At 58.7% G+C, this 15,591-nt stretch overlaps 1 protein-coding gene across 2 annotated transcripts in view; it reads left to right on the top strand.

The window, feature by feature from the left end:
• Cacng2 (calcium voltage-gated channel auxiliary subunit gamma 2) overlaps window positions 1–13,114 on the top strand; it is a 104,685-nt gene extending 91,571 nt beyond the window's left edge. For both annotated transcript variants that reach the window (XM_047548490.1, XM_047548489.1), the window contains 2 exons: window positions 8,250–8,390; window positions 9,415–13,114. In XM_047548490.1, the coding sequence (XP_047404446.1) occupies window positions 8,250–8,390; window positions 9,415–9,950 (677 nt within the window). In that variant the 3' untranslated portion in view covers window positions 9,951–13,114. The remainder of the gene's footprint in view (window positions 1–8,249; window positions 8,391–9,414) is intronic.
• Window positions 13,115–15,591: the final 2,477 nt, after the last annotated feature.

Below are 15,591 nucleotides of genomic sequence, written 5' to 3'. Positions count from 1 at the left end.
TCCAGCCTGCCACCTCCTAGTTAAGGGGCCCGGCCTCTGTGTCCTGACAGGGGGGTGACGATCCCTGGCGTCCTCCAGGTCACGAGGACGGAGCGAGGTGGAGGGAAAGAGCTCCTCAGAGCACGGGGCATGCCAGCTCTGGTGCCTCGGCCATTGTGGCTGCCTGGCGCTGCGCGTTAATGCAGCAAGGAGCCCGCGGGGCAGAGAGCGGGCGGGAGGCACCAGGATGGGGCGGCAGGTCCTCATGGCCTCTGAGCAGACCTGACAGGCCAAGGGGGCAGAGGCGGCGCAGGGGCCGTGCAGGACACGCGGGCAGGGGTCAGAGCTGGGATGTCTCAGGAGGAGGAGCAGCAGGGTCACTAACAGCCAGAGGAAAGCGAGAGGCTGTCCAGGACGCAGGCTGGGCCGAGAGGACAGAGCTGCCCTCTCGGAGGCCGGGAATGTAGGGCAAGGCTGGGTACGCGGGAGGTGGCCGCTCTGCCCCCCTGTTTCATCTTGCTCTCTGTTACGGACTCTTCTCCCCACTGGACCGTGAACAGCTCGAGGACACTCCGCAAATAGAGTGTCCTCCCCCAACCCCGTCCAGCACAGGGCGGTCCCCAGCTCAGGCCAGGGGAGTTGGCCGAGTGAATAAGCAAGGTGCTGCCCTCCTGGGGACCCCAGAGGGTCCGCTCCCTCTCAGAATGAGGGCAGCAGTGAGTATCGGGTCTCAAGCTGGGCCAAAGTGGCCCTCCAGCCCTTGGAGAATGTCCCCTCCCCTCCCCCTTCTGTCCCCGCCTCTGCCAGTCCCACCAGGCATCAGGGGCTTGGAGGGGCCTGAGCGTAGGACATGTGGGGAAGCCAAGGTCCAAGGTCCCAGCTCGGGACTTAGAATAAAGGGGCTGAGTTCCAGGCGCCCTGTCCTGGTGGCTCTGCAGAGGTCACAGGACTCCATGAACAGCACTTTGAAAACTCCCAGCCGCCCAGGAGCAGCCAAGGGAAGTCCCCAAGGCCTCACCTGCCAGAGTTTGAGAAGGACAGTGACATCCCAGCTTCTCGCTGTTGGCCTTAGAGACCCCCCTAGGGCCACCCAGCCCCATGGCCCCATTTCACAGATGAGAAAAAACTGAGGCTCAGAAAGGGAAAACGATGTGCCCGGCCGGGACACTTTCCAGGAGCAGGACCCCGCCCGTTTCCCTGCTCGTGTCCACCGCGCCAGCCCTTGGCCCCTTCTAGACGGTCTGCGAGGGGACTCTGAGAGACAGCCCCTCCAGAAGCCACGGCAGGCAGCGTGGCCACAGCCGTTACCGCGTCCCTGTGAGGAGGCTGCGGCCCAGCCCCAGAACGGGGCAGAACCTCCCCAGAGGGCACCGCCTTCCGCCCCGTCCGGCGACTTCCACGCGGCCTGGCCTGTTTGTTTACGTGCTGGCCTTGGCGGCTCTGCTGATGCAGGAACGAGCAGAAACCTGCACTTTAACACACACCAGCCTCAGGCCCACAGCCAGCGGGAACAGCCACACCATGCTCTGCTGTCCTGCAAAGGGACAGCTCCCGGGCTCCTCGGGGCTCCGCTGTCACCTATTCCTCCCCACAGCAGCCCCGGGAGCTGGCCGTGCTCTTGACCTCCAAACAGCAGAGGGGAAACAGGCCCAGGAACCGGGTCGCCGGGTGGGGGAAGGGTGTCGGGCGGCTCCCTCCTGAGCCTGCGTCACAGACGGCAGGGAACGGGAGAGCATCCGCCACCAAAGCCAGCCGCTTTCCACACACACCGCAGCCACACAGGCCTGCTGGACCCCTGACCCTGCGCCCAACCCGACGCCCGAGACGTAGCCTGACCTCATCCTCACAGCTGCCCTCTGAGTACAGGTGACCTGTGTCCCTATTATGCAGATGGGAAAGGTGAGGCACTGAGGCCACACAGCCAGCGGGAGGCCAGGGCGCCACCCCAGCAGTCCACACCCGAGCCCACGCCCTGGTGACCACTGTTCTTCCTTTTGGTTTTTGTGGTGCTGGTGATGAAACCCAGGGCCTCACACGTACTAAGCAAGCCCTCTACAGGAGCCGCGGCCCAGCCCCAGGACCGCCCGACCTCACTTCCTTCCCGTCATCCACCCTCGGCCTCCCCTTCCTTCTTTGAGGCCTTTCTCCCTCTCTCCTCCCTCTCTCCTCCTTTTTTCTTTTCTTCTCTTTCTCTCTCCATCCCTGTCCTCCCTCCCTCCCTCCCTCTCTCTCTCTCTCTCTCTCACACACACACACACACACACACACACACACACAGAGTTGTTGCTACCCATCCATTTTCGCCACATCCAGCAGAGCAGAAGCAAAGAGGGGTACAAAGCCCGACCCTCCAGAAAGCTCCTCCCACCCGGCACACCTGTGATTCTATCCCATTGCGACAGCTCAAACCCCAGATGGGACAGCGCACACAAAGAGCGTAACCCGGTGCCCAGAACTAGGGTCCTCCCTCCCGTGCTGTCACAGCCCTGGAGCTCAGGTGGCCTGGAGGACTGACCTGGGGCCACGGGGCCATCTGATGAACAGGGCCCTAGAGACGCCCTCGTCCAACCCCGCTGGACTGAGACCAGAGAGGGGAAGCACGCATCCTGTCCCACCGAGAGCCAGCCGCAGACCCAGGTCTGCTGACCTCCCTGCCCACCCCATGCCCACCCCTCCGACTGCCACCCCACCTCCTCTGCAGGACAGAGAGGAGGAACAGGTGGCCTGATCCCTCTGGTACAGCCGTCCACCAACTGTGCCCACCCTGGAGAGCAGTTTCACAGCCTGACGGCCATGGGGGCTGAACCCCCTGGGACACAGATCCTGTGACTGGCCAGTGGAACTTGGCCCAGAACAGGATCAGCAGGAATGGATGGCCCTGGACACCCTTCCAGAAGGCAAGCGGTCACCTCCCTCCTGGGCACTCTGCCTGCTCTTCATCTTAGTCACCAACAGAGAAAATCATAAATTGCTCATAGTTTACCTACATTCCACCCTTTCAAAAGCTTCCTCGTTCTTATTGAACCACTGCAACCCTGTAAGGAAAAACAGCATTTTGCAGAAAAGGAAGTGGAGGCCAGGGGACACCACATGACCTGCCCACGGTCTTCTTGAGCCAGTCACCAAGTATGGGGTGACTCATACCCAAGCCTCAGGCCCAAGCTGCGCCCTTCCCTGGGCAAGCTCTCTGTGCTCACCTCGTGCCCACGATGCCCACATTTCCTGCCTCAGCCAGCGGCGGCTCCGTGCCCCACACCTGACACCCAGGGCCTCTGCACACCCCACAGTGCGTCCCCAGAGCATCTGCAGCTCAGAGTGTCCCCAACCTGGAGCTTCTGCCCACCTCCCCGCACTCCTGGCCTTATGCTCTTCCAGCCCCAAAACCCGGCTCATCCTCCAGCGTGCAAGTCCAGAAACTGGACGTCGTCCCGGCCACCACTCTTCTCCCTCCGTTCTCCATCCACGGGCCTCACGCCACTGCTAACACCTCCCAGACCACCCGCCTCTGCCCACAGCTTGAACCACCCCTGGCCCGAGCACCGTCATCTCTCAGCTCCCACAGGAGCTCAGAGGATCGCTGAAGAGAGGGAGGCTCAGCGATCAGACACACGGGCCTGGAAAAATGGCTCGCTGTGCCTCAGCTTCCGTCTCTGTGTAATGGGCGCAATCGAAGTACTCTTCTCACGGAGCTTAAGGAGAATACACGAGCTGATATACGTGCCGTGCGTCAAGCAGTCCCAGGAACACACTGGGTGCTCGACAGACACCAGCCTCTCACAGCCTCACGTCCTAGCACTTTATCCCGGTCACGTCACCGTGGTTGACATAGCTCCCTCATAGAGGCCAGACCTGTTTTCGCAACCTGCGTCTGTGGGCCCACCTGGCAAAGTGGTGGCACTCAGTCTGCATGTGGCCACTGGACTCCCAGCCGGTCAAGAGCAAAGCATCTCCCTGCTCCAGTCCCAGTACGACAGTGCACACTCCGTCAGGAGTGGCCAGTGATGACTAGGGGCCGAATCCGGCGCACAAGCTGACTTTGTAAATAAAGTTTTATTGGCACAACACACACTCCTTTGTTTACATATTATCTATGGCTATTTTTGTGCTGCCACAACAAAGTTGAGAAGTTGCAACCGTAATGACCAGCAAAGCCAAAAACAATTGTATCTGTCCCTTTACAGAACAAGGTGCTGGAGCTCAGCACCTGCGATCTCCTTGAAGCCAAGGCCGTGGCTTTGCGGGGCTGGTGTGAGGGCCACACAGGCTGGTCGGGGTCGTTAGGTCAGGCTGGCATAGGGCAGGGCTCCGTCAATGTCAGCAGGCTCTGTGAATGCCTCGCGCTTGCTCCTGGGAGACCCGTCAACATTTGTTCACTGGATCAATCAGATGTTCTCTGCTCCTGGTGATAGATTTTGGCACCGAGACCACACCAAGCTCCTTGGGAATAATTTGTGGGGAAGTGATGGTTGGACTGAAGGGTGAGGAACCTGAGAAATAATCAAATTTGTTGCCTGTCACTGTCCACCTCTGGCATTGGACATGGTCCCGATATTTCCCAGTTTAATCCTTACAACAGCACCTCTCCTCCCTTCACGCACGTACAAACCTTGACATGAGCGTATCCTGAAAACCTAGATTCTGCCAGGCACACGCCTGTAATCCCAGCAGCTTCGGAGGCTGAGGCAGGAGGATTGCAAGTTCAAAACCAGCCTCAGCAACTTGGCGAGACCCTGTTGCCAAATAAAATATAAAAAAGGACTGGGGCTATGGCTCAGTGGCTAAGCGCCCCTGCGTTCGATCCCTGGTACCCACGCAGACCTGGGGGTCTGCATCTCTCAAGCCCCACAGCAACGTGGGTGCTGCTGGCCCATGGACTACGCTTACAGAGCAAGCCTTTCCAATACTCCTGGGAGCTGGATACCTTTGTCATCACTGTGCCCATTTTACAGAATGGGAAACTGAGTCTCAGACAGGTAAAGACCCTTGTCTAAGGGTCACCAGTGAGTGACAAAGCCAGGGTTTAAACTCAGGTGTGACACTCCCAAAGCAGAAAGACCTGGTTCAAGAGGCTCCTCCACCACAGGGCTCCTCGCTTGCTAGCTCCAGCTTCCTGCCCGGTCTGGGTCCAGGCCCCAGGCAGCCCAGCCTCCCTGGTGAAGAGGCCTCTCCAAGAGAGGCTGGCCAGGGCTGGCTCTGCTGTGTCCCTGCCGGCCGCCACTATTTACAGTATATCGGAAGCGGCGTCCAGTCCCTCCACATGGTCCTCTGCTGGCTGCAACGCAGAGCCCCTCCCTCTGCCTCCCTCCATCTTGCCCACACATTCGTGTCCTGGTTGCACAGGTGCGTGCGTGCGCACACACACGCGCGCACACACACGCTTACACACATGCAGCACCCCAGCTCCCTCCTCTGCTGGCAGGAGGGCTGCACTGGGGCCTCCAGGACCCACGGCAGAAGAAGCTGGGCTGGCCAGGCCCCCCAGGCTGCTGCCAGGCCCTCTACTCTTCCCAGTGCAGTCCGCTCTGCCAAGCGCAGGCCCGCCATGGGCGGGAAGCGCTGCTTTCTTGGAGGGCTCTGGCCTCCCTCGGCCCTGCTGGTCTGAGCAGGCACTGCTGCCCCTCAGAAGTCACGCCACGTCCTTCTTTCTTGACATTGGCATTCTCCTCTGCACACTGCATCTCACATATGAGAAAACCAGAGAGGGTGAGGTACTTGCCTTGGCCACACAGCAAGTCAGCAGCACAGCTGAGACCCAGCTCTCCGGGCCCTTCAACTCGTTCTCCAGGTTCCCTGGAAGCCACACAGGGAGAGCACAGAGGTCAGCTAGGCTGGAATCCAGGCTCACTCGCTGGGCGCCTCGAACAAGTTGCTTCACCTCTCTGAATCTGTTTTTTAATCTCTAAATTGAGGCAAAAAACACATCCTGAGGGTTGTCACAGGATGAAAACATATGTAACATGTGTTTGGTGACAGCTCAAGACCAGCCCGAAGCAGGCGCTTGACAAACATCCTCTCTTCTGCGTCTTCCCCGGCTCTCGCCTCGCCAGGTGCTCGGGAAGATGCGTGGGCGGCTGTGGCCTCTGCCTGTGTGCGGGTGCGGGGTGCTTGCGCTGGGGATTAGGCTGCCGTCCAAATGACCCGCAGGACAGAGATCCCACTCGGGCCTGTCCCTGCAGGCGCTGAGATCGCTAAGCAGGCCAGGTGCCCGCAGGCCTGTCCTCTCACCTGCTTCCATACGCTACTGGGTTTGTCCCATGCAAAACCTGGGTACAGAGTGCCACCCTCCTTAAGTCTCCCCACCAGAAAAAAAGAAAAACTCCACTCACCAAATAGCAGAAGCCAGCAGCACAGATGTTGCTGTAGATGGAGGGGGCGGGGAGAGGAGGGAGGGTCTTCCCAGCACCTGTGTCAAAGCAAACTACCTAAAGCCATCTTTGAAAAGTCTAGATGGGCTGGTGCAGCGGCACACACCCGGCATCCCAGCTACTCAGGAGGCTGCGGCAGGAGGCTCACAAGTCTGAGGCAGCCTAGGCAACTCAGCAAGATCCTGCCTCAAAATTAGAAATAAGGGTTGGGGATATAGCTCAGTGGGTAGAGCGCTTGCCTTGCATGCACAAGGCCCTGGGTTCAATCCCCAGCACCGCAAAAAAATTAAAAATAAAAAGAGCTGGAGTGTAGCTCGGTGGGAGAGCGCCTCTGGGTTCCCCCGGTACTGCAGGGAGGAAGGAAGTTTGTCTGTCTAGATAAAAGGTGGTCTTTCACAGATCCTTCTTGGACATTTTGCCACCCAAAGAGGGGCTGGGGGAAGTTCCTGGCATTTTGGCCTTTAAAATGCACCCCAACCAATGCCAAGGGCCCTGTGCCTAACAGGATTCAGCCTCCCAGAAGCCATGGAAGCCACCCAGCATCTGCAGCAGAATCCTTCCCGTATGGAAGGCTGGGCGCTGGGTCTGCTCTACCCTGCTCCCCTGACCACAGCTCCAGGACAGGCAGCTGACCGCCACCCTCAGGCGCTCCCTGCCTGTTTGAATTTGGATTTTATATATATATATATATATATATATATATATATATATATATATATATATTTGACTTTGCAGAGACACTTTGGGGAGGTCCCCTCACTCTGGGCCTCAGCCAGACACCGCTGCCCCCGCAAGCACGCCAACCTGGCCACCAGCCAGTGTCCCCTCACCCTCCTCCCCAGGAGCTGTGGCCTTTGCCTGTCACTGCTCCCTTTGATTAAGGTATCCTCGGGGGCTGGGCTGTGGCTCGGGCGAGGGCAGGCTGAGCCTGAGAGCGCCTGGTTCAGCCCCGCACCTCGGGGGCACCTCGAGGCAACCACGCAGTATTCTTTTCTCCTCGACCCACCCGCCCCTCCCTCTCCCGCATCCCTGAGGGTTTGTGGCCTGGGGTTTCACTTCCTCGGTTCTTGGCAATGTGTCCATCTCCTCCTCTTTCTGGACCATTCCCCACTTACCCGCTTGATCAGCTTTTACCGAGGGCCTGCTGTGCTCTTGGATGGAGAGGAAAGGAAGGAAAACCTTGAAGAAACACAAGCTACGACGTGGCCGCCTCGTGGGGCCTGTGGCTCGGGGTGGGAGCATTAGCGGTTACTGTCACAACTGTGGCTATTTCCCCAGGGACTTCTTATAAACGAATTCCCCAAATCAGCCCGTTCAACCCTCACACAACCCTCGGAGGCCACTACTATCACCATGGCTGCTTTATAGACAAGGAAACCGAGGCTCAGTGAGGCCACCAACTCCCACGCTTACACACGGCTAGTAAATGCCCCAGCTAGGTTCCAGACCCAGCCATGTGGTTCCACCTAACCACTCTACCACACTGCCTTGTGCCAGAGCACAAAGGAAAAGAACAATGACTTGGCATAAGGAAGTCAGGAAAGATTTCAGGGAACTTTGAGTTGGGTTTTGATGGATGACTAGAAGTTCACTAAATAAAGAACAGGAAAGATGTTCCAGTGAGAGAGCTTAGCACGTGAAAAGTCAGCAGCCTGCAATGTCATGGGCGCCAGGAGACATGAGGCAAGCCGAGGTCACTCATGCAGGGCCTGCGTGTCCGTGGAGCTGCTAGAGGCTGGTCCCGAGGCAGCGAGGAGCCCCTGAAGGGCCGGGAGCTGGGCAGCGGCTTGCTGTCCGTCCCGCTCCCTGGTATTGCCGAGCAGCCCCGACTCTGGTCCCCCTGGCTGCTCCTGCATCCTCCAGACTCACAGCCCCGCCTTTCTCTCCCGACCTTCCTGTCCGCAGGGGCTGTGAGGGCCTCGAGCATCTTCCCGATCCTGAGTGTGATTCTGCTGTTCATGGGCGGGCTCTGCATCGCAGCCAGCGAGTTCTACAAGACGCGACACAACATCATCCTGAGCGCGGGCATCTTCTTCGTGTCTGCAGGTAACGGTCACAGGGCGCAGGCTGGCGTCGGGGCCCAACAGAGGGGACAGGAACAGCCACAGCCCGGGGACGGGAGGACCTGGCAGAGGCACAGAGGGCACCTCCGGGGCTTGCACCAGGCCACGGCGCAGGGGAAGGAACAACCCGCGGCCCCGAGTCCCCGGGAGCAACCCTCCCTGGACCCATGGCCCATTTTCCTCCCACCACTTGGAAAAGGGCTGAAATCCTAGGCTCCTCTGAAGGGCTGGGCCTGTCCCCACCTGTCCCCTGCCCCCTGGTACAAGAAAGCTGAGGAGGCCGTCACAGGACGCCCAGCTCGGCCTGGAAATGAAGGGTCCCAGGCAGGCAGGAGCAGGCAGGTCCCTCAGTCTGACTTCTAACCAGTCACACTAGCCTCGGAGGCCAGAAAAGGAACCCGGGCTCTCTCGTGAGCCGGTTAGTCAGACCGACCGACGTCTGAGGAGCGCCCACCACGTCCCAGGAGCCAAGAGCATCCACAAGTATTGATTTCCGTAGCCCTCCCAGAGCCCTACAGGAGGCGGGCCTGCCGTCATCCCCAGTTCACAGAGGGGCAAACTGAGACTGAGCTTCACTTGCCAAAGGCTTCAAGCACAGGCCATCTGGTTCCCAGAGCCCGTGCACTTCCTGTTATACCAGCTTCAGAGCCCTGTGCTGCCTTGAGCAAGTGGCTTCGCCTCTCTGTGTCCTCGTCTGCGAACTGCTTATAAAGCACTAGGCAGGGAAGGCCAGTAGTAAGTGCTCAATAAACAGCATCTAGCATCATTGCTCAGTGCATGGTGGGATACCTCTCCCCCTCCACCCTTCCGCCTCTCTCTTGGCCCTCCCCCTCTGGATGGCAGGGTACAATATCAAGGTGAAGTCTGCCCAAGTCCCTCTCCACCGTCCACCTGTCCATCACCGAAAGGCAGGGGCAGGGAAGGACCACCCAGCTGTCCCCGCCCTGTGATCCTGCCGGGGGCCTGCGGGACTAACCCTCCTCTCGCCCGCCGCCCTCTGTGCGCAGGTCTTAGCAACATCATCGGCATCATAGTGTACATATCTGCCAACGCCGGGGACCCCTCCAAGAGCGACTCCAAAAAGAACAGCTACTCCTACGGCTGGTCCTTCTACTTCGGGGCCCTGTCCTTTATCATCGCCGAGATGGTCGGGGTGCTGGCCGTGCACATGTTCATCGACCGCCACAAACAGCTGCGGGCCACGGCCCGCGCCACGGACTACCTCCAGGCCTCCGCCATCACCCGCATCCCCAGCTACCGCTACCGCTACCAGCGCCGCAGCCGCTCCAGCTCCCGCTCCACGGAGCCCTCGCACTCCAGGGACGCCTCGCCCGTGGGCGTCAAGGGCTTCAACACCCTGCCGTCCACGGAGATCTCCATGTACACCCTCAGCCGGGACCCGCTGAAGGCCGCCACCACGCCCACCGCCACCTACAACTCCGACAGGGACAACAGCTTCCTCCAGGTCCACAACTGTATCCAGAAGGAGAACAAGGACTCGCTCCACTCCAACACAGCCAACCGCAGGACCACGCCCGTGTGACGTCCCGGCGCCAGGGGCGGGGGCGGGGCCGGGAGAGGGGAGGCCCGGGCGGGAGGCCCGAGTCCTCCCGGCAAAAAACACAAACAAAACAAAACAAAACAAAACAAACAAAAAAAGAGCAAAACGTAGCGAGTACATTAAAAAAAAAACAAAAAAACAAACAAACAAACAAAAAACACAATACAAGAAAGAGGAACAAAGAAGCAAAACAGGCAAAGCGGAAAAATAGAAGCAAGGAAAGACAAACTCTAAAATGAAGCGAGAGGGATAAAACCATTAAAATAGAAATAAATCTAAAAGAAAATGCATGATTTCCCATGTACCATTATTTTAACATTTAATAAAAACCAATTTAAATGAAAAAATAAAAGGGAACCAAGATAACATTAAAGCAAAAACAGAGAGAGAGAGAGAGAGGAGCGAAAGGAAGAGGGATGTCCTTTGAATTATTAGGGTTTTTTGTTACCTTTTACTTTTCTTTTAAACTGCGGGAGAATTTTAAAATGAAAAGCATTCTGTTCCCTTTAACCCCCAGCGGGCCCTGCCTCCCTGGGAGACTGCAGGTGGAGACTCAGGGGCCCCAGGGGCCAGGGGAGCCTGTGGTCACTGCCAGGTCCCTGGAGCCCCTGGGAGGGTGTCCCCGCTCCGCCCAGCGCCCGTGGGGCAGTGGTAGGCCTCCAGGTGACCCGAGCCCTTGGTCCCCCCTGTCCGTTAGGTGCCTGGAGGGGGTGCGCTTGGGGCTCGTGCAGCCCCAGGTTCCAGTCCTTAATGGTCCTTAACCCACTGTGACGACTTCCTAGCCTTGAGGAAAGGGAAGGAGAAGGGTCGGCTGCCTCCTACCGAGAGCCGCAAACCCCGGAACCCTCAGGGTGAGCCTTTTGGGGTCACCGTCCCCAAGCTCCTGTCCTTGGGGTCAGGAGACACCCACCCCCGGGGGATATAAAGCAGCTCTCCCTCCTCGCCCCTCACCTCAGGGCCACCCAATGACCCTGGGGCCATGGTGAGCCCCCAACTCATAGGCCCCCAGCCCCCTGGGAAAGGGGCTCTCTGACCCTTGGGGGTCCTTGGACTCACTGATGCCCCCTTGGGGCCCAGTGGGTCCAACAGTGACATTGCAAAAAGGTTTCTTTTTACAAAAGAAAAAGGAAAAACAAGTGGTGATTTTTTTTTTAATAAAAAAACCACAGACTATAAATAAATGTAAATATATAATAAGTGGATTTACTTGCAAGAAAATCAGATAGTATTTTTCTTTTAATTCTTTTCCAGCTTTAAACTGTGAAAACAAAAACTGGGGTGGGTGGGGGACTTAAAATTTAGCAGGGAACTTGTAAAGACAAAACAGAAAACAAATATACAAATCCATTAAAAAAAAAAACCTGTCGTGTGAGAGGTGAGTTGGGTGGGCGGGGAGCCACCAGAGGAGGAGAGAGGCCCCAGCGGCGGTGGGGAGTCTGCCGGAAGATCTCTTCCTTCCACCCGGAAGTGCTGCTCCTGTGGGAGAGGAGGAGGCCCCACACCCACCCCGTCACACACCCACCCAGGCCTGGCGCAGCCATGGCGCCGTCCACACCCTCCCACCCCGCTCACAGCCAGGGAGAAAGCCAGCCCCACACACAGAGCCATGGGCCACGACACCTGAACACCACACTGGCCTCTGTGCTTCCACACCCACTGCACACTCACACACTCACACACACACACACACACACACACACGCACACACGCTCCCGTGCATGGAAAGTGCGCCAGTCTAGAACCCAGGACTGGATGCTGGACTTCTTGTTCCATGGTCTCTGGGCCTTCACTTCCCCTCAAAGGCCCATTCTTGTCCCGTGCATCTGACTTTTAAGATCTACCCAGAGGAAGAGGCCAGGGATGACCAAACAGCTTCCATGTGTTCCAGCGACACCAAGAACAGTCCCAAATTGTCAGTCTCTGTCTTCTCCTCTCTCTCTCTCTCTCTCTCTCTCTCTCTCTCTCTCACACACACACACACACACACACACACACACACCATATGCCTCCTCACTGTGCGCCCCAGCCCCCTATCCCACATTCAACGTCAAAGCAAAAATACACACACGTGAGCCAATGTATCCTGCCATTCAATGAGGGAACAGACAAAGAGGTCCCCAAAGCCACTCTTCATCTTGTGTCCCTTTTCTTTAATGCCATAGCCCCATAGTGAAGGAGACTCCCTTGAGAGAAGAGATCAGCCCCCAAGGTCCTCCGCTGTCTCTGGGAGTCAGTAAAAACGGCCATCTCGGTTTGCCAGGAGGGGTAAGACCCTCCCTCTCTGGAGACGAAGTTCTGCGGAGTGCCATCCCGTCCCGGGAGCACCAGACCAAGCTTAAACCCCTCCACGGCAGCACCGTTCTCCCTCCTCTTACCCAGAGCAACAAGGGCCAGTTCAGACTCAGCAACACCCAACAGCTTTTCCACACTAGAAACTTCCAGCCCGCCTGCGCGGCCCCTCTGCCTGCACCTTCTCCCCTGGCCGCCCCGAGGCCTCCCAGGCGGGCTCCCTGGGGAGCTGGAGGGGCGACTGGACAGGTCCTTGAACTTCCCACCTCCAGCTGCCCTTCCTGCCTTTTGTCTGGAAGAGAAAGTTCTTTGCCCAGCTCAGCAGCTGGAGCCTACGACTCAGCCCCCAGGACCAGGCAGAACATCCGCCAGCTGGGCCCAGAGTGCAGGGGGCGGCCATGGGCCCAGGGCCCAGTGGCGGGAGCCAGGCAAGGTGTGGTGACCACAGAGTACCTCTCAGAGTGGGTAGGAATGGCAGCCTATCCCTTCCCCACCCTACTTGCTGACTACCCCACCGGATTCCACAGCTGTACAGATCAAGGCCTGGAGAGGAGAGGCCCCGGGTGCACGGCCGACGAGTGGGCACCGTCCAGCCAGAGAGGAGCCCTGGCCCCGGTTCCCGGAGTTCTGCGGAGCACTTGGGTTGGCATCGAGCTTCTCTCCAGGCCCGGGGCCTGGGGCTGCTCGGGAAGGCCCTGGGGGCGTGGGTGACACCAGAGTGGCCAAGAAAGGGCTAGGGGGCCGGGAGGAAGGAGCTGGGACTCGGACTGCCAGGGCACTGCTTCCCAGGGTGGATGATTGCTCGTGTCCAGCTCCGACCAGTTCAAGAAATCAACCTCCATTTTATTTTCTTGGTGGGTCCTCTTTTTTTTTTTTTTTTTTCAGACTGTTAACAGAGAAAAAAATTTTAAAAAGCAGAAAACTAAAAAAAAAAAAAAAAAAAAAACAAAAGAAAAACAAAAAATCCTGGTACATGAAATAAAGATCTTTTTTATAGCTTGGTCCTCACGCCAGCGAGTTTCTTTCAGCGTTCCCCGGCCCCTGGCCCCACGCTCCCTGCAGTCTGGAGCCACGCATACTCCCAGTCGGGGATGGGAGGCTTCCGGGCGCCTAGTTGGACGTCCCCACGCCCTAGGTCGGCAGTCCCCTCTGAAATACCCCTTGCTGAGCGTGCATGCCTCCAGGGACTGGGCTCAGCTCCCGCAAAGGCAGCACCAGCCAGTGCTGGGCAGGACCCAGCCGCAGCCTCCTCCATGCGTCCAGGTCAGTCCATATCGCCCCTCACACTCGGGCAACGGGGAGCGAACCCCCACCTTCAGCACGGTGACCCTCAGGTGGGCTCGTGACACCTGAGCTTTCCCCTTTAGAATCAGCAGCCCCACCCACATCCCACCAGGCCCCAGGGTTTCTCTGAGACCTGCGCCCTGGAATGGATGTGACCTTGACCTTGACAGCTTATTCTGAGGGGTCCCCAAAAGAGAGGCTGCTCAGAGGGGACCACGAGGTGGCAGGAGAATGTAGGGTCCTCTGGAGCTCTGACCCTTGACCATGGGGAGAGGCCCCGTTGAAGGCAGTTAAAGAACCAAGCCGCCACCATCCAGTGGACCAGCGGGCGGACATGTCAGCGAGTCGGCAGGGAGGGGCTTAGAACCTCTGAAAGTGCTTTGAATACATTCAATTAATCCATTCGAACCTTAAAACTCTGTCATGCCAAAGAGGCCGGGAGGAAAGCAGGTGTTTCGAAATCAAATCAAGACCTGGGCAAACAACAACTTGACTCATCGGTTGGCAGCTTAAAACACTTCCTCACCCGCCTCCCCGCGTCCGTGCTGGATTTATCATCCTGGCCCCGAAGGTCAGGTAGGAGCTCGCCATGGACACCATGGTGAGCCAGGGGAGGACAGAGCCCAGCAGGGCTGGTCTCCCAGCCCTGTGAGCGCACGGTGCTCGGAGAAGAGGAACAGGCTGCCTCCCGCCCCACCGACATCTGATGTCACCTACCACAAAGGCTCAGAGGTCTCATTAGTCAGAATGATTGGGATTCACGGGCCTGGTCAGTTTAATACTGCCGTTTGGAGGTGGAGAAAAGTGACCTCTGGGGACACCAAGTCACCTTAGAAGTAGCAGGATCAAGCGCCCGGTGGCAGGGTCTGGGGAGTACCCCACCCCACCGCCCCAACCCTGACCCAGGGCAGGGCTGCTTCGTGAGCCCCAAGAGGCAGGCGTCTTCCTGGGGGGGGCGGGGGGAGATGCTGCAGGAGACGGGAAGGACGCTCGGCCGCCATTCAGCTGTCCTGGGGCTGAAGAGGAAGGAGGTGGCCCTGGGAGACCCGAGGAGAGAAGCCTCACACCATGAAGCCCTGGAAAAGTCCACCCGCACTGACCAGCGTTCAAAGCTCCCTGCTGCATCCAGGCCCAGCCCCTGGGGCCGCAGAGCCAAGGCCCTCCTGATGCTGACCACCTCTTTCTCTGGGCTCACCCCTAAAATTTGCTGGGCCCAGAACAAAAGGCCAGTGGAAGCTCACAGATCCCAAGTCTAAAGACCGAGAGCTACGAATCAGGCGAGCAGCCCGTTCCATCCTGGCCTGACGTCGGATCTCTGTCTCGACCTACAGCGCTCGGTGTGCGTTTAGAGTTCTCAGCCTGAGACGGCAGCAGAGCGCAAGCCCACCTGGGTAGCCCCGAGCCTAGCTTCTCACCCCAGCCCCGTCCCTCCCGCCCCGCCGCGCTCAGCACGTGGAGGACACCCCACAGGGAGAGTGTCCCCCAGCCAGCACAGCCAACTTCCCAAACAGCCTCTCCTTGGCCAGCCCTTGGCCCACCCACCTGCAGGAGGACAGATGGTGGCCAGTCGTGGAAGCTGGCTTGGTGGGACCTTTTGGGCAGAAATCTAGAGGAGCAGGCACCAGAGCAAGGTCTCCGGGGGCAGGGATTGGGGTACCCGTTCCCCTGGCCTTGGTCGAGGCCGGGAAGCTTTCTTCCTCCTCCACTCGGGTCCCAGGCCGAGTCCCTCCTCCAGACCTGCTGACCTCGCCCCACTCACAAGCGCTCAAAGCGTCTGCAGGCTGAGCAGGCGCCGTCTCAGGGGGTGTCTAGACCTGGCCAACGAGGGGCACCAGCTCGGACCGCTTTCCCAGTGAGCCGAGAAGGCTGGCTGAGGGCCGACCACGGCCTGCTCCCCTCCGCACGGGCTCCGCAAAGCAGCGACTCCCAGCCCCCCGCTGACTTTCCTCCCTGAGAAGACCTCCCTGCCACTCACCGTCATGGACACACATCCCGGTCCCACTGTGTGCCAGGCCGGCTCTGGGGGGCTGCGAGCCAACCACGTGCCTCT

Source organism: Sciurus carolinensis, chromosome 4 (assembly GCF_902686445.1).
Source record: "Sciurus carolinensis chromosome 4, mSciCar1.2, whole genome shotgun sequence".
Taxonomy (NCBI): Eukaryota; Metazoa; Chordata; class Mammalia; order Rodentia; family Sciuridae; genus Sciurus; species Sciurus carolinensis.
Note: the sequence above shows the minus strand (reverse complement) of the source record. Positions and strands in the feature narration are given on the sequence as shown.